Source organism: Neopsephotus bourkii, unplaced genomic scaffold, assembly GCF_033783945.1.
Source record: "Neopsephotus bourkii isolate Nb327-2 ecotype Australia unplaced genomic scaffold, CSIRO-AGI_Nbou_v1 NB_1148, whole genome shotgun sequence".
Lineage (NCBI taxonomy): Eukaryota > Metazoa > Chordata > Aves > Psittaciformes > Psittacidae > Neopsephotus > Neopsephotus bourkii.
In genome coordinates, this window is record NW_026901634.1 from 152,961 (window position 1) to 178,173 (window position 25,213).

At 52.6% G+C, this 25,213-nt stretch overlaps 1 protein-coding gene across 2 annotated transcripts; it reads right to left on the reverse strand.

Moving 5' to 3' along the window:
* Positions 1 to 441: 441 nt before the first annotated feature.
* CA9 (carbonic anhydrase 9) lies at positions 442 to 15,689 on the reverse strand. Of its 2 annotated transcripts, XM_061363226.1 has the most exons (12): positions 15,469 to 15,689; positions 8,728 to 8,757; positions 7,356 to 7,526; positions 5,094 to 5,236; positions 4,259 to 4,351; positions 3,910 to 3,976; positions 3,430 to 3,587; positions 3,185 to 3,326; positions 1,288 to 1,311; positions 1,083 to 1,112; positions 859 to 952; positions 442 to 709 (listed from the first exon to the last, which is right to left on the reverse strand). In XM_061363226.1, the coding sequence occupies exons 1-12, from the start codon at positions 15,587 to 15,589 to the stop codon at positions 646 to 648; spliced, it is 1,137 nt and encodes a 378-aa protein (XP_061219210.1). In that variant the 5' UTR covers positions 15,590 to 15,689; the 3' UTR covers positions 442 to 645. The 2 variants fall into 2 exon arrangements, with proteins under 2 accessions (XP_061219210.1, XP_061219211.1); XM_061363227.1 differs by lacking the exon at positions 1,288 to 1,311.
* Positions 15,690 to 25,213: the final 9,524 nt, after the last annotated feature.

Sequence of the window (25,213 nt, forward strand, 5' to 3'; positions counted from 1 at the left end):
GAGATCTGCAGGTTCTACCCCTGCTCTCAGGCCTGTTTGTCTCTGCTTTGTCATGGCTGTGTTGCTCCCTGGGGCTTAGCTCCAGCTTGCATTGGAGCCACCAGTAAAGGTGGCTAGAACCAGAGATGAGCTGGGTAAGGGCCGGCCAGCAAGGGAGCAGTGGCTCTGCCACATTTTCTGCCTTTCTTTAGCCCTCCCAAGCGTTGACTGTTTTCCCAATGCTTTGCATAAATAAGAGGAGGAAGAAGTCCCAGAGCGATGGAGGGCAGGGCTGGGCTGTGCAAGGAGCCCTGCGCTGCTTGCTCTGGAGCTCTGCCCAGGGCATGGAGGCTGATGCTGTCTCTGCCGGGATGTGCGCCCATCTCCGCTGTGGGTCCAGCTCCACCAGTGCCCTTTCCTGCCCAGCAGCACAGAGGCCTGGCACCATGGGAAGGTTTTGCTTTTTACTATTAATTTTTTTTAATAGGTTTTTACGCTTTTTATAACAAAAATATCTGCTGGGGCCAAATACTGCCCCAGGAAACCAGTCCGTACGGGCAGCCCAAGCAGCCGAGGGGTGCTGGAGCACCTCTGGGGTGGGAGTGAGGAGAGGTTGGGGTGACAGGATGAGCCAGTGCAGCGGGGGCCACCACAGAGGTGTGGGGCTCATGCAGTGTTCTCAGTGGTGGCTGCCGTGTAGATGACCTTGGATTTGATCGGTGAGTCCAGCCTGGATGGGGTAAGAAGAGGGGTGAGTGTTGGAGCGGGCAGGGGGTCCCTGCTAACCCATCCTGCTGCCCAATAGATCACCCTTGACTCATGCCCACGATCAGTGCTACCCCCTTAGGCCCCCTCTTCCTGCAGCTCCCCACTGCTCACCGCACGTTCTGGTTGCGATGCTTGTGGATGTAGAGCAGGAAGGCCAGTGCCGTGATGGCAAAGAGCACCCCGAAGAGCACAGCCAGCACATCCCCTGCAAGCCAAGCACAGGCACGTTACACTGGGCTGGTCCCCAGTGGCTACTGGTCAAGAGAGATAGGGCCGGGCTGGTGCTCCAAGGCAGAGGGGACACAAAAGCATCAGCCTCAGCTGAGCACGCTTACCTGCTTGAAATGAAGAGCTGGAGTGTTCGTCTGCAAAGGAGACAAAGACAAGAGGATGAGAGCCTGCTGCATGGATACTAGGGCAGCCCTGCAATGCACCATGGCAGCCAGCTCCCCAGCCCAGCACATGGGTATCAGGACCCCCTTTCCCAGGCAGGGACCCTCTCAGCCACCCTCCCCTCTTTTGTGGCAACCCTTCACTTACCTGTTGCAGCTGAGCTGGCAGTACCTGAAAGAGAGACAGAAGGATCAAGAGGAGAGGGTCAGAGCCTTCAGGTTGTGAAGACTCCCCATAACCCTCAAGATGCTGTGAGCTGAAACCCCACCCAGGAGCATTGAGGGTACAAAAAGGATCCCAGGACCACACAAAAGCTTCACTGAGCCCAACCATGAACACCCCTATGGCCTGGAAAGATGAGCACTGCAGCACCCCACCACTGCACCAAACCCCAAAAGGAGCAGCAGCCTGCAGTGGGATGGTGAGCAGCTCCTTAGGAGGAAGCAGGCAGCCACTGCTGGCAGGGCACCCACATAAGGATGGCTCAATGGTCCCTACACATGTGTGAGAGCTGAGAGGGCAGATATTTACCCCCCATGACAAGCATGGCTTTAAGCAGCTGCATTATGTCGAGTATCGTGCAGAGCGGCACTACCCAGCTGTGCGGCTGCTATGGGAAAGCTGCCGCCTTCTTCCAGCAGCCAGGGCAGGAGCTGAACTGGGGGTGACTGGGGAAGGATCAACAAGCGTGGGTACTTGTGCTGGCAAGCAAAGCCAGACGTGACCCCGTGGCACTCCCGCTTGGTGTACACTGACTCCAGGCCTAAAGCAGGCAGTTACCAGCACTGCGAGGTGGGGCGAAAACCCCAACAATGCTATGCACACAAGGCAAGGGACCAGTAATCTCATCCGGGAGTGCTGGGGCAGTGTCCTGGTGTTTCAGGAGCAAAGGCTTTGTTAAAAGTGGAGGTTGTTGGACAGAAATAGCAAATAAGGAAAGGGAGGTAGAATACAGTGGGCAGGGCAGCTCCCCCCTTGCTCCAGCCTCAGTGTCTGGAGGCTTTGGAACAGCTTCTGCAAGAAAGTGGTAGAAGAAAAGCTTGGAGGTAAATGGAAAACATGATAAAGTATCCAGCACGTTTACCAAAGATAGAGCATGCCAGCCTAACCCGATATCCTTCTTTGATAAGTGATATTCTAGACAAAGAAAATGCGGTAGATTTTTATCTGTCCCGCCTTGAGCGAAGCATTTGATGCTGTGCCACATGGGGAACTGCTAGCCAGGCTGAGGACCATGGTGATTAAAAGCCTGCAGCCATTAGCAAGCTGGCTGCAGGTGGGACGGTGAAGGGAAGTGCCTTGCACTTGGTGTGTGGTTACCCAGGTCTGGGACCAAGCCTGTGTGCTGATTCTATTAGTCACCTTGACACGAGGCGTAGGAAATGCCCTCAGTTCAGAGAAGGAACAGGATGTTGGACAGAAAAAAAGCCGGTGACCTCAGAAAGCAGCAACAGGCAAGAATTCAGCGATGCAGAGCGATAGTCACACCTGAGGGCTAACAGGAATTTCTGCTTGTCGCTGATAACTACCAGTGCAGGAAAGACCTTTGAGGACAAACCCAGGATGGGCAGACAGGGATGCCTCAGGCAGAGCACAGCCTTCAGGAGAGGTCCCCTGCACTGCCCTTCCCACAGGGGTTGGTGGTAGGGGGCTTGCTGCAAGCCTGTTCTGCAGCTCCTACCCAGTTTACCTGCTGTATTTGGGGATGAAGGAGCTAGCTGGGATGCTAGGACCTAGCTGCTTGGCCATAGGATCATAGAATAGTTAGGGTTGGAAAGGACCTGAAGAGCATCTAATTCCAGCCCCCCCGCCATACATCCCTAGTCCTGGTATTCTTATTTCTGCAAGACTAAGGATAAAATATTCCCTAGATCTTCCCCAGCGCAGGGTGCAAGAAGCACAGAAATAGGGTTGCAGCAGGACCACATCAGTGGGCAAGGCTAACCCATGCAAATGCTGGTTAAAGAGACGGGATGTCTGAACTCCTGCTCCTTGCCCTCTCTCTGCATCCCTGCACCCTGAGCACACTCAACACACTCCTTACCAGCAGGCAGCTGCTTTGGTGCAAAGAAGGCGGGCTGGAAGCTCGCTAGCACCGTTCGCCCATGGAGGCTCTGTATCTGCCGGTAATTGCTCTGCAGAGGTTTGCCATCATCGTTCCTCAGGCTCGTTATCAGCTTCAGAATCTGGAAGGAGAGCAGCGTGAGAAAGGCATCCTGCCTTTGGGAGCCAGGGGACTGGGGTGGGATGCATGGATGGATGGTGCATGGGCTCATCGCCCTGACAGACCTGGTCACGAGAGATCATCATAGTCTGGTTGAAGACTGTCCACCTCACCGCCTGGTAGCAGGGAGGGGTGGTCAGGGAGCCGTTGTAGCGGTAGTAGTATTTCAGGTTGACAGGCAGCAGGCTTGCGATGTTGAACCCAGGCACCCAGACTTCCTCACCTGGGAGAATAAACACCGTGGGAATGACACCAGCACAACGCCCCAGAGAACAACAGGCAGGACGAGCATGGAGATCATGGGCACCTTGGCACCGCGTGTGCCTGGGTCCACAATGCTGCCATCAATGCCAGCATTGTCCTGGAGGAAGGGGAAAGCTCATGCGAGCAGAGGGCACCTTGGAGAGCTATTTCTGTACAAGCTGTGCAGTGCTCACCTTCTCACATCTATACAGCACATGCCTGCTGCAGCCTCTCTGTGTGCAGCAGGTTTCCCTGCTGGGCTGCAGCCCCTGAGACAAGAACTACGTGGGACAGGGCCTTACCTTCTCTTTGGATTTGCTGCATATGGTCAAGGAGTTCCTGATAGTACGGGTTGTCTCTTGGACCCATCTGCAACACAGAGACCCCACGGTGATGACAAAGACAGGGGCTTCGTGGAGACCAGCCAGTGCTGGTGATGGCAGTGCCACCAGGGAGGTACCATTCCCTGTAAAAGCCACCCTCTCCTGGTGACACCTTCCTCCTATCAGGGTTGCTTTTCCCTCTGGATTGCCCTTTCTCTCCTCCCCTCCCCAGGAGCATTTGCACCAGTTCCCCAAACTGTGCCCACCCCAGTACCATCCTCATCCTGCTCCTGCCACTTTTCACCCCTGGCTGGTCTATGGGACTCACCTCCAGGAAGGCTCCCAGTACGGCCAGGCCATCTGGCTGGACCATGGCCTCCTTAAAGCTGTCATACTTGGTGTTGTAGTGGACCACATGGATCTGGAAGGGGAACACACAATGCAGAATGGGCACTGTCACAAGGTGCCCATCCCCACAGGACTTCAGCGTGATGGAGCCAGGGCTGGAAGGAATATGTATTCATGACAAGCATCCCTCCTAGGAGGGGAATATGCTGTTGGGACTGAGATAATGTGCTGCTGCAAAGCAGCAAGAGTGAGGCTGTGCTCTGGTCAGGCACAGCAAACCAGCACTCTGCCCCAGATACCAGAGGTTGTACTGCAGAGCCAGGCTCAGTTTGAGGACAGGAGCTAGAGAAGGAGGGATAAAACCAGATGGGAGCTGGCAGAGCAAGAGGATAGTGTGTACAGAGTAAACAGTCCCTGCAGCTCCCAAAGCAGGCTGCTCACAGCCACCCGCAGAGCTCTATCCCCTCTCTGGGGACCAGCACAGCTCCTGCTCCATCAGCCCAGGACCAGGCTGCAGCAAGGGGGCATGGACACAGGCAGGAGCCCCAGACCACCAGAACATCCTGGAGCGTGGTCTCCTCCTCACCTCTGACCACAGGCTGCAGCAGTAAGTCTGGCTCAGCACCAACGCATGGTCTCCTACACTGAGCTCTGCTGCTGCAGAGGTGCCCAGGGAGCAGGGATCCCGGCTGGGGTTACAGCAGTCACCCAGTGACAACCAAGGCCATGTGCTAGGAGCATGCAGCACTCCAGCACCTTTCTTGCCCATAAGCAGGAGAGGAGAGGATGCATCCATTGGCACGAGGGTTCCTTACCTCCGCAGCAAAGCGGTGCCCGTTGATGGTGTGCTCTGAGCCTGGTCCTGTTGTTGCACCCCAGTGCAGGTGTAGCTGCACAGCTCGGTACTGCTGGGCATAGCCACCAGTGATGGCCATGGACTGCGGCAGCTCGAGAACAACTGCAGAAACACAATAGGTCAGTCAACACCACACAAAGCCCAGTTCATCCCACAGGTAAGCAGAGAAGGTGTCTCAAGGGAAAGAATCATCCTGGCCTTCTGGAAATTGGGCACAACAAACAGATTCGCTTTCCACCTTTTGTGAGGCTATGGGCAAGTCAATGCCCAGAGATGTGCCAGTGGGGCAGCCTTCAACTTTTACGGTAATACCCCAGTAAATGCATCAGCTTCAAAAATAGCTGCCATGAAAACAGTGGGAAGTGAAGCACCTCTCTGCAGAGGCTCCCAGGGGCCAGCTCCAAGTGCAGCTATCCAGCAATGTATTTGAATATAAAGAGACCATGGACAAAAAGCTACTGGCAGAGTGCTGAATACCTATGAGGGCAGCTGGACAGAGAGAGCTGCAGCACTTGGCGAGCTGGGACCTTTCAAATAAAGCAGCCTGTGAGTGTCTGACAGCAGTGGAGCTGGTGGCACGTAAGCATTAAATGTCCTGAAAGCATTTAGAGCTAAAATTGTGCCTCTGTGAGTGTCATAAATACATACTTGGTTTTGCATTTTACTTTAATACGGTTTAGACAGCTCTCTTGGACTTGTGCAGCAGTGTGGCAAATCTAAAAGCTGAGTTAACTCCAATAGCACACGCAGCAAAGTACCAGGAGCATCCCTAGGAACTGAGAAAGGCTGACCTATCCTTCTAAGCACCTCTCCCCCCTCATTTTTAATATCAGCTCTTTTCCTTCCTCTGTCTTTATAGGTGAAGGGTCCCTTCGTCAGCTCAGTGAGCTAGGGCGCAGATTTGGGATTAACCACGTAACAGAGCTGTGTTGAGTCATCTGTGCTGCGCTCCCTGCCACTGGGTTCAGAGATACAAAACTCAAATACGGGAAGTGGGAGACTGCTCCCTCCCCAGGAGTGTATCTACTTCCACATTTCTATTGTGTATCTAAATCACTGCATTCCTTCTACCACCTACCTGAGTCATTTTCAGGCCTTTGAGAAAGCTTATACAGCACACACTTTATATTGCAAAAAAGGAGTGACTGTACTAATATCTTACTGGACTTGCAACGTTTTATTTATTTATGGCTTTTCATAGAGCAAGCAGACTGGTAGCTGCCAGAACAAAAACCAGGCTTCTTATAGCCATGTGAGAAACTGCTTCCCCCACCCGGCCACGAAAATGCTCTGACTGCTTTTCTAAACACCAAGCAACATCAGATGCCAGGGTGTCTAAAATAGCAACTACTGAGCAAAACTAGTTTAACTCTGCAGGGCAGGAGGCCATAATATAAAGCTCTGAGCATGCACTGTGTGGCTGATCTGACTGCGTACAGCGAGTCTGACCTGTTGGGTTTGCTGTATACAGAGGTCAGCTCCATCTCACTAGCTATCAGGGCAAGGAGGTGCCTTATCGCACCGACAGCAACTCCCTTTCCCCATCACCTTTCCTGAGCTCAGTGACTGGCACACACCAGCGTGCACAAAACACTCAGCTTGCTCCCAGAAAAAGCTGGTAGCAACCAGGACCTGGCATCCCCATATGTGGTGAGCACGAAGGAGATGTGCTTTTTCATCCATACGTGGCATGGTGAGACCGATACTAAAGTAATGCTGATAAGGTGTGTCCAGACTTCCCCAAAACATTCTAAAATTGGGGAAGGGAAACAAAAGACCTGTAGGAATTTCTTAAGACCTTGAGATGCCATCCTGAAGCACAGGCTTAAAGAAGTCCTGAAAGACTGTAAGTAGGTAAGGCTAAATCACATCAGGGACTAGTTCTTTGAAAGGGAAATGCAGGGGAGGGACTGATGTGCAAAACTGCATCAGAAACAACAGGGAACGATTTTAAAGGAAATGTGGGGTTTAACTAATTCCTGCAGCCAGCTCCCAAAGGCAGTGAGTGGTGAATTCTCCATGTCCTGGTTTCGGCCCTCCAGCCAAGAAAGCACATAGACTCTGTAAAGGCTCAACAGCCCGATGCTTCCCTTTTGGCATTGAAGTCACCTTGACTGCAGCCTGGAAGAGAATCCCCTGCCCAGAGCCCAAGGAAAGGTATCAGGATCCTGCCAGGAGGCTGTGCTTGTGCTTCAGCCTCAGCCTGTGCCTCTGCACCCACCAGTGTGCCCATTGTTCCTCAGCTTGAGCCTCTCGTTGGCAGGCAGGCTGTAGCCAGAGAGCTGGATCGCCCGCAGATGGGGGCTGAAGATGGTGCTGGCCATGTTGATATTGATGGGTGACTGCATGGTGCCCCTGCAGTCCTGGTAGTCCTCACCCCAGCGATTCCGGTCTGGTATGGGGAGAAATAGAAGGAATGAGACCAAATGGGGAAAGACCCAGGAAGGAGGTTTAGAGGGTGGTGGGGAAGGGGACAGGCACCAGCCAGGGAGTAAACCATGGTTGTAAGGTTAGTTTCCATCAGGTTAGCTCAGGAGCAGCTCTGTGCCCCCATGTGACTGCATGCAGCTGTATCAGGAAAGGTCTCGGAGCGTGGTGAGCTGCCAGGAAAGTCTATTTTTGGGGTGTTTGGGAAGAGTGCGAGAAGATCATTTACAAGTGGACTTGGCAAGGCCAGAGGCTGCTGCTCTGCAGCTCCTTACACGCTCCCTGCCTTGCACAGCCTGCTCTCTGGCAGGTATCACCCATCAGGCTACTTGAGCCATGTACCACAGTGCTGCTAGGATCACAGGAGCCCACAGCCACAGGTCTGATGGGCTGCTAACTGCAACCAGTACAGCCCCACAAAGGGCCACTTCACGTGGCTGGGGTGGCTGCTTAACTTGCCGCATCTCCTCCGTGCCATTGCTAGGATAAGCATGCCTGGTGCCCCAGAAACCTCCCCTTGCATTGCAGGGGACTGCTTCTAACACACCTTGGGCCAGTGCAAAACCAAGCCTATCCTCAGGCCAGCCCCTCACAGGACCCTGTGAAGATGGAGCTGTGCATTAGCAGGTCCAAGCCAGCCTCTGGTCCTGGGCAGAGCAATGGTGCAGGGACCTGTCCTGCCACTGCTGTGGGAAGGGATGTGTTAGTGCTACCAATGCAGTGATGCTGTGGAGAAGCCCCCAAGCCATGATGGGAAGGCAAGGCCAGGAGTGATGGGGATCGAGGGTGAAAGAGGTGAGAGCACAGCTAATCCCTGGGCAGGTCAAAGTCCCAGCTCAGGCTGCAAGTCCAGCCTGGAGAACGCAGCCTGCTTCCAGTGGCACAGGGTCAGGGAGAAGCCCTGCCCCAAGGGGCATCCCCCCACACCCATGGGGCTGGGGAAACCCTTGTTAGAGCCCTTGTTTCCTGCTCAAATCAGAGCAGCCCCTGGCTCCTCAGTCCATCTCTGCCCAGGCTCGGGCACTGGTGAAGTGATGGGGTCAGGCAGGAGGGAAGGGTGAGCCACGGAGTGTGCACAGGAGCCCTGTAATCATTAACCAGGGCTGGCTCAGGCCCAGGGTGTGCTGGGTGGTAGGGAAGAAGCAGAGTAACTGCAGGGTATTTACCTTCATAGCTCCAGTGAGCGTGGCCAAGACCTGGAAAGAAAAAGAGAAGAGAAAAACCCACATGAATGGAAGGGAAAGGTTGGCAGCAAACACGCCTCCACCAGGCAGCATTCCCAGACCCGCCGCAGGTCTTTGGGCTCCCGCTGCCTTCAATTCCCCTCTGTGCCTTTGCTGTCCCCCTGCTGCCATGCCCAGGAAAGGAGGATGCTCCCAGAGGGCATTGCCTCCTCCAAGCAGGGTCAGGTCTCCCGTGGATGTCGGTCAGAGGGAAAACCCCAGGGCCTGACGCTTTGTTATCAATCCTTATAATGGAAAAATAAGAGATACTGGCTGTCGTCACTGAGCAGCTCCTGCAGCCACCCCGGCACAGCCAACACCTCACTCACTCACACTGTCCCAGCACAAAGCACTTAATGGGGCAGGTCTGCAGCTTCCCTGCTCAGGCTCTGTAAGCAAGAGCAGCCAGGGAAGTTCCTGTCCTGATGGCACTCCTGTGATGCTGAAACGCTGGAGGTGTGGGGGGAAGCATCTCCTACACTATGAGGAGTTTGGGCATTGCATTGTGCAGGCACCCTCCTCCCACTAGGGCTTGCAGCAGGGGAACCAAATGAGCGCTAAAACCTTGCCTTCCTCATCACTGAGTGTCTCTACCATGGGGTCAGAAGGCCACAAGAAAACAGGCCAGAGTGAGCACCCTGTCCCAACAACCCCCTGCCCCAACTCACCCGACCACCCCAATTCCCACACAGAACTGTGTGAGGTTCCTATTGTGCTCAAACTCTTTCCCTAGGAAAAGCCCATGCCAGGAGCTTTTCCTTGCTCCAAGCCCCTGTGTCCAACCTGGCCAGGGATGGGGCAGCCACAGCTTCTCTGGGCACCCTGTGCCAGCGCCTCAGCACCCTCATAGGGAAGAGCTTCTGCCTTATCTCCAACCTGAACTTCCCCTGGACGTGCCCTGGTGTGTCCTCCCACGGCTGGGGGTGTCCCCCGATATAGAGGGAGGCAAGCCCCTGTGGGGCAGGTCTTGAGGGAATGATAGCACTCCACACACCAGCCCTTGCACCATCTCTTCCCCAGAGATGCCAGCATAGCCCAGGTTCCCAGCACATCCCTGGAGCTGGCCTTAGAGGTGCCCCAGAGCTGCTACTCACATGCCCATGACCAAACACCTTGGTTATCACCAGCCCGTCTTCAGGCAACCAGCTCCAGGCAAAGGGTTGCAGGGTTTGGACTTGCCCCAAGCAGGGAAACACGACCCATAAGGATTATGCCCCTGCCCTGACTGGCAGGACAGGTAATTTGTGGGCTCTGCGTCTGATTTCTCCTTGCTGGTCATTGCAGACAGGCTACTGACACATACCAGCCCACAAGGGAAGGAATGGAGGGTGCCAGGTTGGGACGGGCTTGGACCAAAGAGGTGCACACATCCAACAGCAAGGGACAGCATAACACCCATATTCATCAGCTCCTCAAGGGTGAAGGACATGGAGGAACATTTAGTAGGTGCTTCTCTGTCCCTTGGTGGGCTAGGACAAAAGAGGGGCTGCCCTGGTGCCCTTCCCTGCTGCTGACAGCAGCTATCGACAGCCACTTGCTATTAATAGGAGCAGATTCCAGCTCAGGGGTGAGAAAGGAAGAGGCACGCTTTCCCAGGCCCAGATGTCCTATGCAAGCCCAAGCTCAGCAGGATCCTGCTCTGCTCTCAGCAAGGATCCAGGCATGCTGGGGGCCTCTGGTTGCAGCTGCCATGGCAAAATCAGGCTGGAAAATGGATGGAGGGTGCCCAGGGGCACCCATCATTGCTGGAGGGAGCACAGAGGGCTGTTCCCATCACCAGTGACTCATCTCTGCAGCACTTCTGATGCTCAGGAGTGATGCTCAGAGTCACTTGCCTGGGCACAGGGTACTCCCAAAGGCATATGAAGAAGGGGCAGCAAGCAGAGGGCTGGGCAAGCCTGCATCAGGCAGGAACACGTGTGCCCTGGGACAGGCTGCAGTGCCCTCGCCATGGCATTGCTCTGGGATGCACCCGGCATTCATCCAGCCCACCTTGCTCACATGAAGGTTACCTTGTCCCTGGACACTGGCTATGCACCAGAATCCAGAGTACGTGGATGCTCCTCTGGAAACAACACCACATCCTGTCCCCGTTCTCCTGCCCTGCCCGCACTATCCGCACTAGGTGGCCATGGGTTACGCACAGGAGCCGTGTTTGCTGCTTTCTAGGTAGGATTCCCCTCCTGCAGCATGGGAAATGCCCCAAGAGGAACTGGCTTTGGAGCAGTCACAGCACATAAAGCACGGCAGCCCAGGGCTGGTACGTGATGCCTTGACTCTGCACATGCCTCAACTGGCACTGCCTGCACTGGCACCCCACTTCGTGCTCGCCTCCAGGGACCCTGCCTTGACAGAAAGCAGTTCCAACATCATATTGTAGATTGAGCAATAGCACCATGCTGGTACCTGCCTGCTGTGTCAGCACTGTGCCACCCACCCCAGCTCCCACATCCCACTCTGCTTCCCACAGCCAAGGGGGGTCTGGACCTTCCTCACAGCCTCTCACTACTCAGCTCAGCAGCTTTGAACACCCTGGAGGCTGCAGCTGTACCCAGGAGTCAGTCCAATCCATCCCAACATGATGGATTTCTTTGGGGGTCTCTTGGCGTCAGAGCCAAGAGGATCCATGAGCATTTACCCATGCACTGAGGCCACCTGAGCGTGTTTCCCCATCCCATGGATCTGGGTGCAGCTGCAGCCACCCACTCGGGGAAGCATCTCAAAGCAAATCTGTGTAGGGTTGGGTCCCCTTGGCACATGCATCAAGGGCTGCAAGAGAGCATCGAGACAAGCCCAGCCCGGATGCTCAGCATCTGCCCCGGCCTCAGCATGGCTCAGATGCGTCCTGCAATACTCCGGTCCCTTCCACTTGGGGGCATTCACAATCTCGCAGCCCTTTGCCATGAACATTAACCCACTGCCCTGCCCCAAAACCTCCATTTGCATAATTCCAGCCTGCCTCCCACATTCCCCTCCGCCGCAGCACGTCCTCTCCCTCGGAAAGCTGTGCGGAGCCAGGTCTCCTTGCTGATGAACCGCTCACCACAACAGTGGGTGCTGCAGCTCCCTGCATGCCCTGCCCTACCTCTGAGCACACAGAGATGCGGGGGGAAACAACCTTGTTGCTTTGATGAGCAAGAAGAGGGCTTCTTGCACGGGTCCCAGCAGAAAACCACAGTAGGGTACCAACAGGAGCTGCTGTTGGTGAGAAAGGCTCCATGCACAGCTATGCAGAACCCCTCAGACCCAGCTAAGTACTAAACACACCTTCCCCCAGCAGCCTGAGATTTCCCCTTTCACTTACTCCCTCCTTTATGCTTTCTCCCCCTGTTGCTCACTGCTTCTCGGCCCTCCCATTCTGGGATACCGGCGCTGCTGCAAGAGCCAGCCTCCTTCCCTCCTTGACATCCAACACCATCCAACAACACTTTCCTGCCGAGTTCAGGCAGACGCTGCCATTACCAGCGTGCTGCTCTGCATGTCCTGCAGCCCAGAGCAGCTTTTGGCAGGCTGAGGAGCCAGTACAACCGCAGGAAGCTGCGAATCCCACATAGGAAAGGCACCAATGCAGCAAGCTGCTCCCAGGAGACATGGGGATGTAGGGATGCACCACAAAACTAGGGGGCTCAGGATCATTTGCACGGAGCAGGAGGCAGAGGCAGGCGATAAGGAGAGTGATCAGAGGGTCTGCCCTATGTGTCTGCCTTCTCCATCCTCAGGTTTTCATAGTTTAGGGGGCACACAGCCTGAGGCTGCTGCGGGGAACCCGACAACACTGACAGCATGTGCCATTCAGAGCGCGGATGCTGCCTGACAGCAACGTGGCCATCGGCACCTGCCTGGAATTCCAGCAGGAGTTTGGTGGCTTGTGTGTGATGGGCAGGGGAGTGGGCTCGCACCTAGCCCAGACACCCTGCTCTTATCATCTGAGTACACTGCGCCCTGTGCTTAGCCACAGTGATCCTGCCAGAGCTTCCTCTGCCCTCTGGGACCCTGCCCTGGGTCAATGCCCTATGGGATGAGGCTGGTTTACAGGGGATGCCAGGTCAGAAGCACCTTGATGTGCCACCGAGCACTAAGCACCTGTCTGCAAATCAGTCCCCATGGAGCTCATGGCCCAGACAAAAAGGAAATCAAGGTGATATTCCTGGTGCTTGGTGAGCCAGGACGTGCCAGGACACGCAGAGATGCACAAAGTGCAGGTCCCAAAGCAGGGACCAGCCACAGCAGCCGGGTGCCAGCGTACAAAACACATCCAGCACCATGTCCCTTGAAAGCAATAACCTAATCAAGGTACCTCACTGCAATGCTGTGCTCACGTTGCCCACCGCCAGCTCCCAAGGCCATGGCACAGGCACGGGGTCTGTACAACCCCAACATCTTTCTTCCAAAGCACAGATCCCTCCCGAGCCCGGCTGCATTAAAGCCCCTTTGTGTTTATAAACTCAAGCCTTGGGGATCAGCCTTTAATCTACCACTGGCAGCACAGGTCACCGCAGGGATTGTTCTTTGTGCTCTGGGGCTACAGGGCCCCAGTTTAGGCCAGCTCCACGTCACAGGGGTAAGGGTTTGGGTGGAGGAAGGCACAGGGCAAGCTTTACTCAAAGGCACATCCCTGCTCACTGTGAACCCAATTGTCCCAGCAAATGCTACAGAAAAAGGAAACGATCGCACATTGCTGCAGAGGAAGGGCCATCCCAGCTGAAGGGATGGAAATGGGGAAATCCCAGGGGACAAATCAGTGCTTGGGGCTGGGGTATAAGATGAATAAGGGATATTAAGCAAGAGAAATGGGCTTAGCTGAAGAAGAGCATCAGGGAATGAGCAAGAAGAGGACACAGAGCAGGACAGGTCTGAAAGGAGGGAGGGAGAGAGGAATCAGGCTGCAATAGCAAAGAAAGTTGCTGTTTCCCAAAGACACCTGTAACAAGGGACTGAGCAAGCCAGAGGCTCTTCAGAGAGCAGCCCCATGGCAAAGCCTTAGTGACAAGCCCCAGCTTGTGCAGGGTGTCCAGGGGTGGGGGCCACCAGCCCCACCTTGTGCATGAGCCTCAAGGAGGATGGAGCCCAGACATCGCCCTGCAGTGGTGCTGAGACACGCAGCTCCCAGCGCTGGCAGCAGCCTTGCTAGGTCCCAGCCAAGACCTGCTCCTGAGACCAGACAGGTCTAGAGCAGTACAGCACGGGCCAGGCTCTGTTCCTTACCTACACCACTGCCACTTCTTACCCTTCGCTTCCCTTTGCTATCCCAAGCTCTGCACTCACCCATCTCAAACCCCACTGCCACAGCACCACAACAGTACGCTGAATTCATGCTGAATGCCTGATGCCCTCCCACCCTGTGGCCTGCGTTACTTCATGTCTGTGGCAAGGACCATCTGCATCCCCATCTCTGTCCAGCGCTCAGCCCCGCAGAAGCAGCTCTGGTGAGAAATGTGATTCATTGCAATAACAAAAGCAACTCCTGGCACCGAATGATTGCTGGTTTACACCACAGGGCAGCTGTCCTGGCACGGGTTGGGCAACTTCTTTCCAGAGGCAAAACCAAGGACACACTGCGAGGCTGAACTGGGGAAACAACCCCTCCGGCAGGGTTGGGATGAAGAGTGGAGCCAGGATCAGGAAAGTCTCAGCCCCCTGCGAGCAAATTCATGGCACTGCCCCAAAAGCCCTGCTGAGCGCTGGCAGCGCCACGGTGCCCAGTCAGAAAAGGGACCAAGACCAAAACCCCAGGACTTTTCCCCCGAAACAGTGACCCCGAGGTCTGAAAGCCCCCACGCTTCCAGCAAGACAGCGCTCGGCTGTGGGGGGGAGCACACCATAGCACCCAGCGCTGAGTTCATGCACGTCCCCCGTGCCCCATCAGCAGTCATGGGGCAGATCCCCGACAGCCCCGCAGCGGGGCAGGACTCCGTCCTCGCTGCGCTGTGTGGGGATAACGCGGATGCAGGGCCAGGCACGGCGGACCCCGCTGGCAAGAGGCCATGCTGCAGGACAAAGGGGACCAGCCGCCGTCCCGCCGCACTTGGGTCCGGGGCCGGACCCTCCGGTCGGTCCGTGCAAGGCACAGGCTGCAAGGCCCCGGCTGCCCCTACCCCGGCATCCGTGAGCCCCCTCATCTGATGCAGAGAGGACTTAGTGGGGGGAAAGGGCTGGAAGCAAGCGGGAGCCCCAGCGCCTGGGCAGGGGTCGGGCTGCACAGGAGTTGGCGGGAGCAGGGACAAAGGCAGGGACGTGCTGGGGGGGGGGTGGTGATGGGTGAAGCTCCTGCAACGGGGCGATGCTGGGGGTACAGCCCCACAGGGACACCCCGCACTGGGGCACACCTCGGCCCCTAACAAACGTGCAGAGCGAGGTACAGCAGCCCCCGAAATTAACCACGGGGAGAGCTCCCAAGCATCGGGGACCCCACGAAAGCATTCGGCATCCCCAGTCCAGCACGCGCGCGTTGGGGTGCTCTATGCACCAACCATCCCGAACCCAGCAAAGGGGGAACCCCGCGCATCACTACACCCCTTATACATCAGGGACCCCAAACTCAATATTGGGGTGCTCCATGCATCAGACCTCCCAAGCACCCCAAACCGTGCTCCGGGCAGCCCCGTGCATCAGGATGCCCCGTGCACAGAGGACCCCAAACCCAGCACCGGGGTGCCCCGCGCAGGATGGGGACCCCCTGCTCACCTTTCCCCGGAGGGTGCGTGCGTTCCTCGGCGCCCTGGTCCTGGCCGTCCTCGCTGCCGGCGGCAGAGCGGCCCAGGACGGCCAGGAGCAAGAGGCAGACCCGCAGCACGGAGCGGCTCATCTCCAGCAAGTGCGCGGGTGCGGGACGGCGGCTCCGTGTCCGCCCGGCCGCGCGTACGTGAGAGCGGGCGGGGAGGAGGCGGCGGCTCTGACTCAACCGCCGTTACCTTTTATAGAGGCTGGAGTCAAAGTCTGCGCCGCCCGCCCGGCGCAGCACGGCCAGGTGAGTGCTCGGTGAGCGACCGGCACCGCAGCGGGCACCGGGCTGCCCACCCCGGCCCCGCCGGGACGAGTCTGAGCACTCCGCGGTGGTCCCGGGGGCTACAGGCACCGCCCAGATCCTCAGTGATGGGTGATGGACCCCTCAGTGTCCTCAGTTCACAGTGATGGGTGAAAGACCCTCCAGCCATGGGGGTCCTCAGTGATGAGTGGGAGACCCCCCCATCCACGGGGGTCCCCAAACTCGGTGATGGCTGAATGATCCCTCAGTCGTGAGGTTCTCAAACACAGTGATGAGTGAGGGATCCCTTGGCCATGGATGTCTTCTCCCCTCAGCTGTAGGTATTCCCTCTCCTCAGGGTGAAGAATCCATCAGTGATGAGCGTCCCTTCAGTGGTGGGCCATGGGCCTCTCAGCCGTGCATGTCCCCTCTTCTTAGTGATGTACAGTTCAGAACAGCATTTCTTCCTTTTGAGAATAGAAGACAACACAAATCTAGGCAGAAACCTTGCCTTCCTGCTTCTCCTCAGAGGTGGTGTGAAGCATGTGGGTGCAGCTCAGTGTATGTACACAGTGCACCCGGATCCCAAAAAGCTTTGAACAAAGTCCTGCACTGAGTGTCCTTAGTCGTGCTCATGCTATAAGATGCTGGTCTCCATGGTTGAGCAGATGGGCAGTGTAAGGTGGGATGGCAGGTCAGTTTCCAAGGGGGAGGAAGGTACCAGAAATGCCTTCCTTGGACACTGCACTGGGGCTTCTGCTTTCCAGCATCTTCATAAACTGTCTGAAAAATCACATGAGCAGTGATTGCACAGAATAAGCTGCAACACTAACTTGGGTTAGTAAAGAGCTGGAGCTCCCTTGAAGAGTTCAAAGGGGGCAATGATGGTGCTGAGTGACCAGGCACAGACTGCAGTTCGTGTTGATAGACGCAAACTGGTGCATAGGTGGTGTAATCAAGGATGCACGGCACGAGGATGGACTTAAATCAGCTAATGCAACTCCCAGAAGATAACAGAGAGCTGCTTGCCAAGAAGAAAGTGAAGTAAGCACCAGGGATTATCAAAAAAGAAACAAAAACCTAAACCAAAACAAACAAAAAATCCACCTCAACTTGCTGTTGTATAAATCTTGGGTGAAACCTCTTCTCAGTTATTACACACAGGTTTGTTTCTCCCATCACAAAATGGTCCAAATCAGAAACATCACGCACAGGGCTCCAGGTCTGTTCAAGGACAGGGATGGTTTCCACATAAGGAAGGAGCAGAGCAGGTATGGCTGCCCAGCCTGGAGAAGTGAAGTCTCTGCCCATAGCCTCCCAGCTTGTATGGGATGGAGGAATAGGGAATGAGCACTTGCTCTCTTGGGATAGCGGATTTATGGCACCATCAACCAAAATCATCAAGCAGGAAGTTTGAGTCCAACCAGCAAAACAGTTTTTCATGTGGTGCAAAAAGGAATGGGGGAACTCGTTTTCCTGAACGTGCAATCTGTGCACATGGAAGAAGGTATCGGACAAGTTCATGGTCTTTGTGCTCCAAGGCACTGCCAGAGTCTCAGCTCTGTGCTGTGTGCCCTCTGGGCCACATGCCTCTGGTAAACCAGTTTGCACAGCTGATGCCCAGCCCGAATCACTGGTCATCCCAGCACCCCCTTTCTGAATATGGTCAGACTAGCCATGCGAATACATCCACAAACGTGCCATCACTGCAAAAGGGCTCACAACCTGTCATGGGGCACAGAAGATCCTGCCCTGCCTCTGGTCATGACCCACAGGTAGGATCTCACCTGCACTCCCATACACTCTATGATTCACCCTAGTGGATCATACAATCATTTAGGTTGGAAAAGACCTTCAATGTCATCAAGTCCAACCGTTAACTCAACATTGTCCAGTCCATCACTAAAACATGTCACTAAATGCTGTATCTACACGTCTTCTAAATACCCCCAGGGGTGGTGACTCCATCACTTCCCTGTCAAGCCTGTTCCCATGCTTGACAACCCTTTCCATGAAGAAGTCTTACCTTATATGCAATCAAAACCTTCCAATACCAGATAAACTGAACCATCAGACAAGAAGACATTCATTTATCAAGGCTGAAGGGAACAGGTCTGTGGGGGGAAAACAGACCATAAACCACAACTGCTAAGCTGTTTCCTTCTCATGTTCCTGTGGTTTATCTTATTAATGGTCTTTATCCTGAATGAAAAGGAAGAAGGCAACTGCATATGACAGAGGAAGAACAGGCTCAACCTATCCCCTTTTTCAGGACAAGCCACACGTGGTTCCAACCTCACACGTCAGTATATCCCTTCTGTTTGCCTCCCCAGAGAGGTTACCTGCTTTGGCTCTGTGCAGATAGAGTAATAGTGGATCCATCACCTTTGCTGCCTTTCTTTCTTGGGTTTTCTTTCTTAGGTTTCATTGTCCTCCCTCTTCATTGCTCTTTGAAGCTGAGCGTATCGTATCACAGCAGCTGTAATCGCACGTGTCTTCTTTCCACCTATGATCTCTTATACTTTGTCAGCCTTTTTTATAGAGATGATACTTGGCAGCTGGGGACACTGTTGGACTGAAAGGTGACTCCATCGTCAGGGCACTTTGGATGTGCCTTCTGGGAACGCCGGTAGATGTGAATCACAGCCCCAGCCCACAAGCCTTGCAGGCCAAGTGGAAGAGCACAGTGTTTGTCCTCTTGTACAAGGTTCACACCATGTAATATCCTCACTAAAAGGTGTCCCCTGGGCTTCCCTGGTAGGCATATGTCAGAAGAGATGGGGTCATCTGAATTCAGGCCCCTGAAAGCAGTCCGGATCTGTGCCCTTCTTCCCTATAGATATCTTGAAATGACAGCATCAAACCTCTTCTTACCTCAGCATAGATTCAACCTGAGGCACAAAGCACTGATGGATGTACAAGGATCCTTCTCCAATCCTCAGCAGCACAAGATGCACTGGACTGAGCTAGAGTGGATGTACTTCTGGAAACACTGGCTGGTCTTGTTTTAACTCCAGTGCTGCAGGGAGGGGTAAACTCTAAATGCTTGTAAAAGGGTTTATTCTCAGGAAAAAGACGTCATTCCTAGGAAAATTAACTCATGCTATGGAAAGGCTTGGATCTCTAGAATAACCTTGGGACTCTGGGCCTGAGTCAAATTTGTACCAGTAATCCTTTCCCAGAGGATATACCGAAGAATTCCCGAGCTTTTTTGAGTGCTTATTGTCTATTACTTTTAATATAACAGCAGCGGGCACTAGTTTGTCAGTGCTGCTGCTGTGCCTATTCATGACTTAGAAGTTCCCTGGACGACTTCCAAACAAAACCATTCTGACCTACGCCATTCACAGAGGTGAATCCCCAACACTGCACTCGCAGTTTGTATTATGTTACCGAGATTTCATTAAGTAACAAACATTACCGAAAATCACCTAAATAATAATCTTTACTTCATGGTGATATCAGACTTTGAAATTACTGAAGCTGCATAAAATGCCTCCTACCAGTTGTTTTTGTTTTCATCTCTATAGCTGTACATTCGCTGTGCTCGTGCCATTGGTCGCACAAGCCCTCCACCACCACAGTGCATCCCTTATCTCCAGTGAATAACCAGCTTGCAGTGGATGGCAAGGAATATTTTGAGGCAAAAGTGTTCAAAGTAACCCTAGAACCTGTGTTATGGGGCTCTAGACCCAGTTTGGTCAGATCCTGGTCTATTTTCCTCTGTAACCAAATTCTAGAAAACAGATAGCCTGAGAAGCCAGTTGGACCAAGAGATCGTGGACTGGGGCCACCACATAATATTGCAGCTGCTTTGGAGCTATGAATTCTAGCAGCTCCTGTAGGGATGGTTTTAAAATACACATTTTTGTGTTTCTAGATACAATTATAATGTATAATCAAGCAAACAAACAAACAAACAAACCCCAAACTAATCTTCAGTAATGAGAAACTCCATTTTATTTTAATTTAAAGTGATTTGCTTCCACATATCAAAATACTAAAACTTCTGGAAACTTGAAAGTCTGACTTCAGGCAGGGTCTACATATCTATGTATGAGCCTCTGGGTTCCTGTGTTGGTCTGTTCCAGGTAGGCAAGCAACCTCTCCAGCAGCTGCTGCCAAACACCAGCTATAGTGTCCCAGCAGGATAAAAATGTGCAGACTGAGAGCTGGCAAACGCTTCCAAGAGCACTGAGCTGTGCCTCACTCTCTCAAGCAGTGAATAACTCAATCTTTTTAATTACAGCAAACAGAACGAGATTTTACCTATGGCTATGTGTAAATTAGGACTGACAGCACTTGCCTGGGCACTGAGTCTGATCCCTCCTTGTTAAAAAGCAGCTATGTGGCCTCCCTGAGGACTTGATGAAGCTATACGTGGAATTCATGGTACTTGTCCTGCGCTGTAGTTCCTTGGGCTTATCATAAAACGTATGAATTGTATTTGATTTTTTCCATTAAATTATATTTATTTGTTCCTATGCAAAGACTGCCCATTTGGTAGCATTTATTCCCTGATGTATTTATAGACAGCAACCCTATCCCTTCTTAAACTGTGTTTTGAAAGGTTAGACAGAAGTCCAAAAGAGCTTAGCTTGTAAGAAAATCAATACCCCTTCTTCTTCTGATAGCATTAACCCTCTGCACCTCTTCAAGATTTAGTTAATCTTTCCCAAATGTACACACTCTAAATTATACATTACACCTATACAGAAAACACTTCTGCTGCTACATGTGAAACTGCTCATAGTGGGCACAAAACCACATGGTTTTCCTCCTCTTCTTCATTTTCTTACAGCGGTTTATAATCAGAGTTGTCATTTGCAGCTCGTTGGCACTCAGGAATATGAGGTTTTGTGCTACTATAGACAGTCTGCACAGCCCTGCTGCAATAGCTTAGTTTTCGACTGCAAAATCATGTTTCCAGCTTCATGTCATTGGCAAATTCTTTTGAAGGCCCCTAATGATGATATTTATGAGAGCAGGTCCTAAAACCCACTTCAGTGGGTTTCAGTAATATCTTGAGATGATCTGTATTATTTTTCCCTGTGTCATTGAATCTTTACAGCCCTTATCCTTTAGTTAATATTAACACCTGAAATTACTTTAAATAACTTATTGAAATCTGAACACTTCCTTTGTCAAGGTATATACTAGATCAGTTTGGTACGAAATCACTGTGGGAATTACGTATTCCATTTCATCCTTCTTCCTGCTTACTCTATAACTTTCCTTCTCCTAAAGATATTCAGACCCCTTTTCTTCACTAAAAACAAGGTACATTTATTAGTGTCTCGTGTCACCACCTCCAGCTGGACACCAGACCTGAAAACTGATTGTTGCTTCTTTCAGCTCTTGGGTTGTGAGCTCCAAATCTTTGGGATACCTTGATCTCTGTGCCTTATTTCTGGATGGGTGGCCTGTCCTTATACTTGCTTTTCGTTGAGTCACCTGCCTCTGTTCCTGTGTCTAGAAACATGGATGCAGATATTTGTTCAGAGTCACACCTGAAGTTTAATTTTTTTATCATTCTCTCATTTTTATCATTTTATTCATTTTAATCCCCTCTGTTTTACTCCCAGTCTCCTTCAAATACTACCAAAGACCTTTTGTGGAGTGTTAGAGCTTCCTCTGCAGGGTGTCAGCTGGGAACGATTCCCAGGTTTTTCCATGTGCATCTTCACCTCCAAGCCACACCACTCTTTGCTGATTGACCATGGAATTCATTTACTACTGCTAGCAGATTCTTTATTTGTTCTTGCCATCATTCACCATAGTTATGCAACTACCAAGGGCTGGTATTTTAAGATATTTATACATTATTCAGGACATAAGCTTCAGATGGTTTCTGCATTGAGTGAACAAAAAATTCCATGGCACTCTTTGTTCCATGCCAAGTTCTAGTGCTTCTCAATACAGGTGACTCCACTAACTGGTTTCTGTAATTTATTTCTCTAACTGCTGTCCTTGAAATTAAGAATCAGGATGGTAAGCAGTTGTAATCTTGTACGTTGTATAATTAAACTTTTTCACTCGATATAAGGCTATTTTCTGTAACCAGCTCGTATACAATGATTTCCCCACATCCAAGAAACTATGTTAATGACCATCAACAACTCAGGCTATTTCCCGGGATGTTTAAATTGAGCAAGCAGTGGCTGGTGCAACTCCCTTCACAGCCACTAGCAAACTTGACTGTGTTATAGGAAACAACCAGGCTTCTCCCCCCATCTGTTGCTGCAGCGTGAACTTGCATTAGAGAAAGAGAAACAATGAATAAGAAATGAGCAGAGTTGAGGATCTTGTCTGTAATTTACAGAAAGTTGTGAAATGTTTCCTGGTAAACGTTTCCCCAGAACTGCAAACTTCATACCCCTGGAAACCAAACACGTTCCACTACTCGTTGGTGCTGGTTAGAAATACTCAGACAGATCACTGGCATCAGGAGTGACTACGCGGTGTCCTGTGTGGTGACTTCTCTTCCTTCAAAGCTTCTCCAAAAAGGGAGATGGAGTAACAAAGCCTCTGTTGGGGATATACGACCACAAGCCATCTACCTAAAGGAAGGGAAATTCATGGGACAGCAAGTTAAAAATAACATCTCCAAATTCCTGTGACAGTGACCTAAAGCAGTTAAAGCATAATAGAAAGTACCTGGGATGGAGGTAGGATTCCCCTATGGCAGAACAAGCAGAGGAGTTCGTGCTTGGAGACTTAGAGCTGTGAAAACTCAGCAGGCCATCCTGCCTGGCTATGCATCACCTTCCCCAGCCACCCGTGGCACCAAGCCCAGCAGTTTGTGCATGATTCAATCTGTGCTTCTGAGAAAACACATGGTTTGGTCAGAAACCTCCGAACTACAGAGCTCCAAAATCTTAGGGGGCTTGGGGTTTCTCTTAGGAATCTTCTCCAGTGGGTGCCAAAATGACACGTATCCATTTTCCATTAGGCTGGCCATACTGTGCTGCTGGTTCTCATTCTGCAGTGCTGCTGGTCCAGGATTCTGAGCAGCCCCTGTGTACTTCCCTATATCCTGCTTGAAGAACCTCTCAATATTCACCTTGATAAACTGATCCAATGAAGCCCTTTAAATTCCTCTCTGGAGGGCACTTTCCCAGCCTTAAGCTCCCTGTAACTTTTTCCTGTGCCCTCTCCAATTTTCCATCAAAGTTAATTCAAAGATGTGGGTGCCAGAACAGGACCCTTTGCGTCAATCACAGCCTCACCAAAACTGCTCATGGAGGAAGAATCCCTTTCCTGTTCCCACTTACTGGTTCAGGATCCTTGGTTGGAAGTGCATTATTAGCTCCTCCTGGCACAGCATCCTGGTATGAATTCATACCGCTCTGCCCATAGCACTCAAGACCATTTTCCAGCACATGGATTTCTAGGAAAAAACTTCTTAATTTCCTAATCCTGCCCTGCTCTCTGGCCACATGAGTGGCTTTCGTGGGCCATGATTTCAAATAGATCCAGGCCACTCAGACCTCACACTAAAACCTCACCGTACCAACCTCTGAGCCCAGCTGAGATTTTTCTGGAGGGCTCTTTTATTAACCTCCAAAACAGAGATTACCCCCACCTAGACCCGGTCTCTGAAGGACTCCGGACAGCAAAGCAGGGTGTTCACAAGGAGGGGGACTGTTCAGTTGTCCTGAGCTCTGGAGCTCAGATGTCTTGAGCACCTCTGGTGCCACTTATGTGGAAGCCGGTGGATATAAAAGAGGAAGTCTCTTTAACACATAGCAGGGCAGGGTACCGCAGGGTCAAGGGAGAATCAGTGCACTCTTTCATCTCTGTTCTTAATCATCATGGTTTTCAGATAGATATGAGCTGGCAAAAAGGGCTGAAGGAAAGGAAGTCAGATTCACAAATGACGCTCACAGAGTTGTGACACTGAAGGGGAGAGCCAAGAGAGCGGTCAGAATGCTGCACAGAGATCATGAGGCTCTGTCATATGCTGAACAGGCTTACCCAAGGCATCTCAGTGCATCCCAGCACAGCACTTGCCTCCTGGGGTGCTCATCTCCATTCTGCCAGCACACATCCTCCCTGTGCCTTGATGCAGCTGCAGACACGCAGCCACAGGCTGAAGGCTGCATCTTTCTCAGAAGGGCTCTCCTCAGTGCGGAGGGATGCAGAACATGAACAAAGGAGGTTTTACTCATGGCCGCATGGCTTAGTTGCCTGAATCAGGCTTGCAAAAAGTTAACGGGTCTTAACACCCATCAGCACATGCCTTGATCTCCTGCAGCCGGTGCCCTCCTGCATGCAGTGGCAAGCAGCAAAGAGATGGAGATCTCAGAAAGGACCTGCAGCCAGAGCTCCCACTGCCAAGACTCCCTGCAACACAATGGGTCCTGGGTGAAGCCCACAGCCATGAGTGCTGCACAATAGTGCAAACATGAAAGAGCTATATATCAAACCAGCTGAACGGCTCTGCCCAGCACAGTGGAGCTGATGGGGTACAGCGTGTCCCCCATCACAGGGGGGTAAAACCTTGCTCATGTTGCTGTACACAGGGGTGAAGAGAACTGGGAGGTGAGCCTGATGACCACAACCACAAAGCATTGCTTTCTGCTGTGCATCACAGTGCATGCTCCACCTGTCTGCCCTGAACATCCGTGGCCAGTGTCTGCGCACACATGAGCTGGAAACAAATACTGCTGTGGGACAAATGCAGCTGCAAGAGGACGTCTAGTCTATTAGAATAGAAGCAGTATCGCCAAAACATGGCTTTTTAGGCTGAAAGGTCCAGCACCCTGCCTTGCAAACGCCGTACCACTGCTTACCTCCTCTTTAGAGAGTTCAAGACTTCACAGACCCCAGGCCACAGGTCTGTGACAGCCTTACACCACCATGGAAGGATCCCAGATGTTTCTGTTTTCTCTGTTTTCTGTCTGCTGCTAACTGCTGGCATAAGGCGATGCTTCGCCTCTTACCCAACGTGATGCAGCTCTTTAGGAGACAGCAGAGCCCAGACAGCCTGACCAGAGGGGCCTGTGCAGAGCATCCCCCCTGAGATTGAAGGCTGAAGCTGACTTCTGCTGGGACAGCCCAGCACCTCCAGGGTGAAGCCCTTGGGGAGCCGTCAGGACTGCACAACCAGCCCCTGTCCGCATCAGCTGCATGACACTGGGGCACTGTTTAATTTAAAATGGATTAGGCTTTGTTTTCTTTTTAGCACAATAACATTGCACGCATTGTTGGGCGATAAAGCCACAGATAACTGTGCCAGCGGGGTGTTGGGGTGGACGTGAGCAGCAACACAGTATGAGCCGAGATGGCAAAGAGCAGAGCGGGGAAACCTATAGAAACGTGTGCAAGGGGAGCCCTTTGAACAACCTCCAAATGGCTCCTTCCTGAAAGAGGGTGGAACTGGGGCTGCTCAGAACCGGGAGGACAGCTTGAGCAGGACACGGGGTGCAAGGCAGCAGGGATGTGTGTGATCCAGCTATGCCT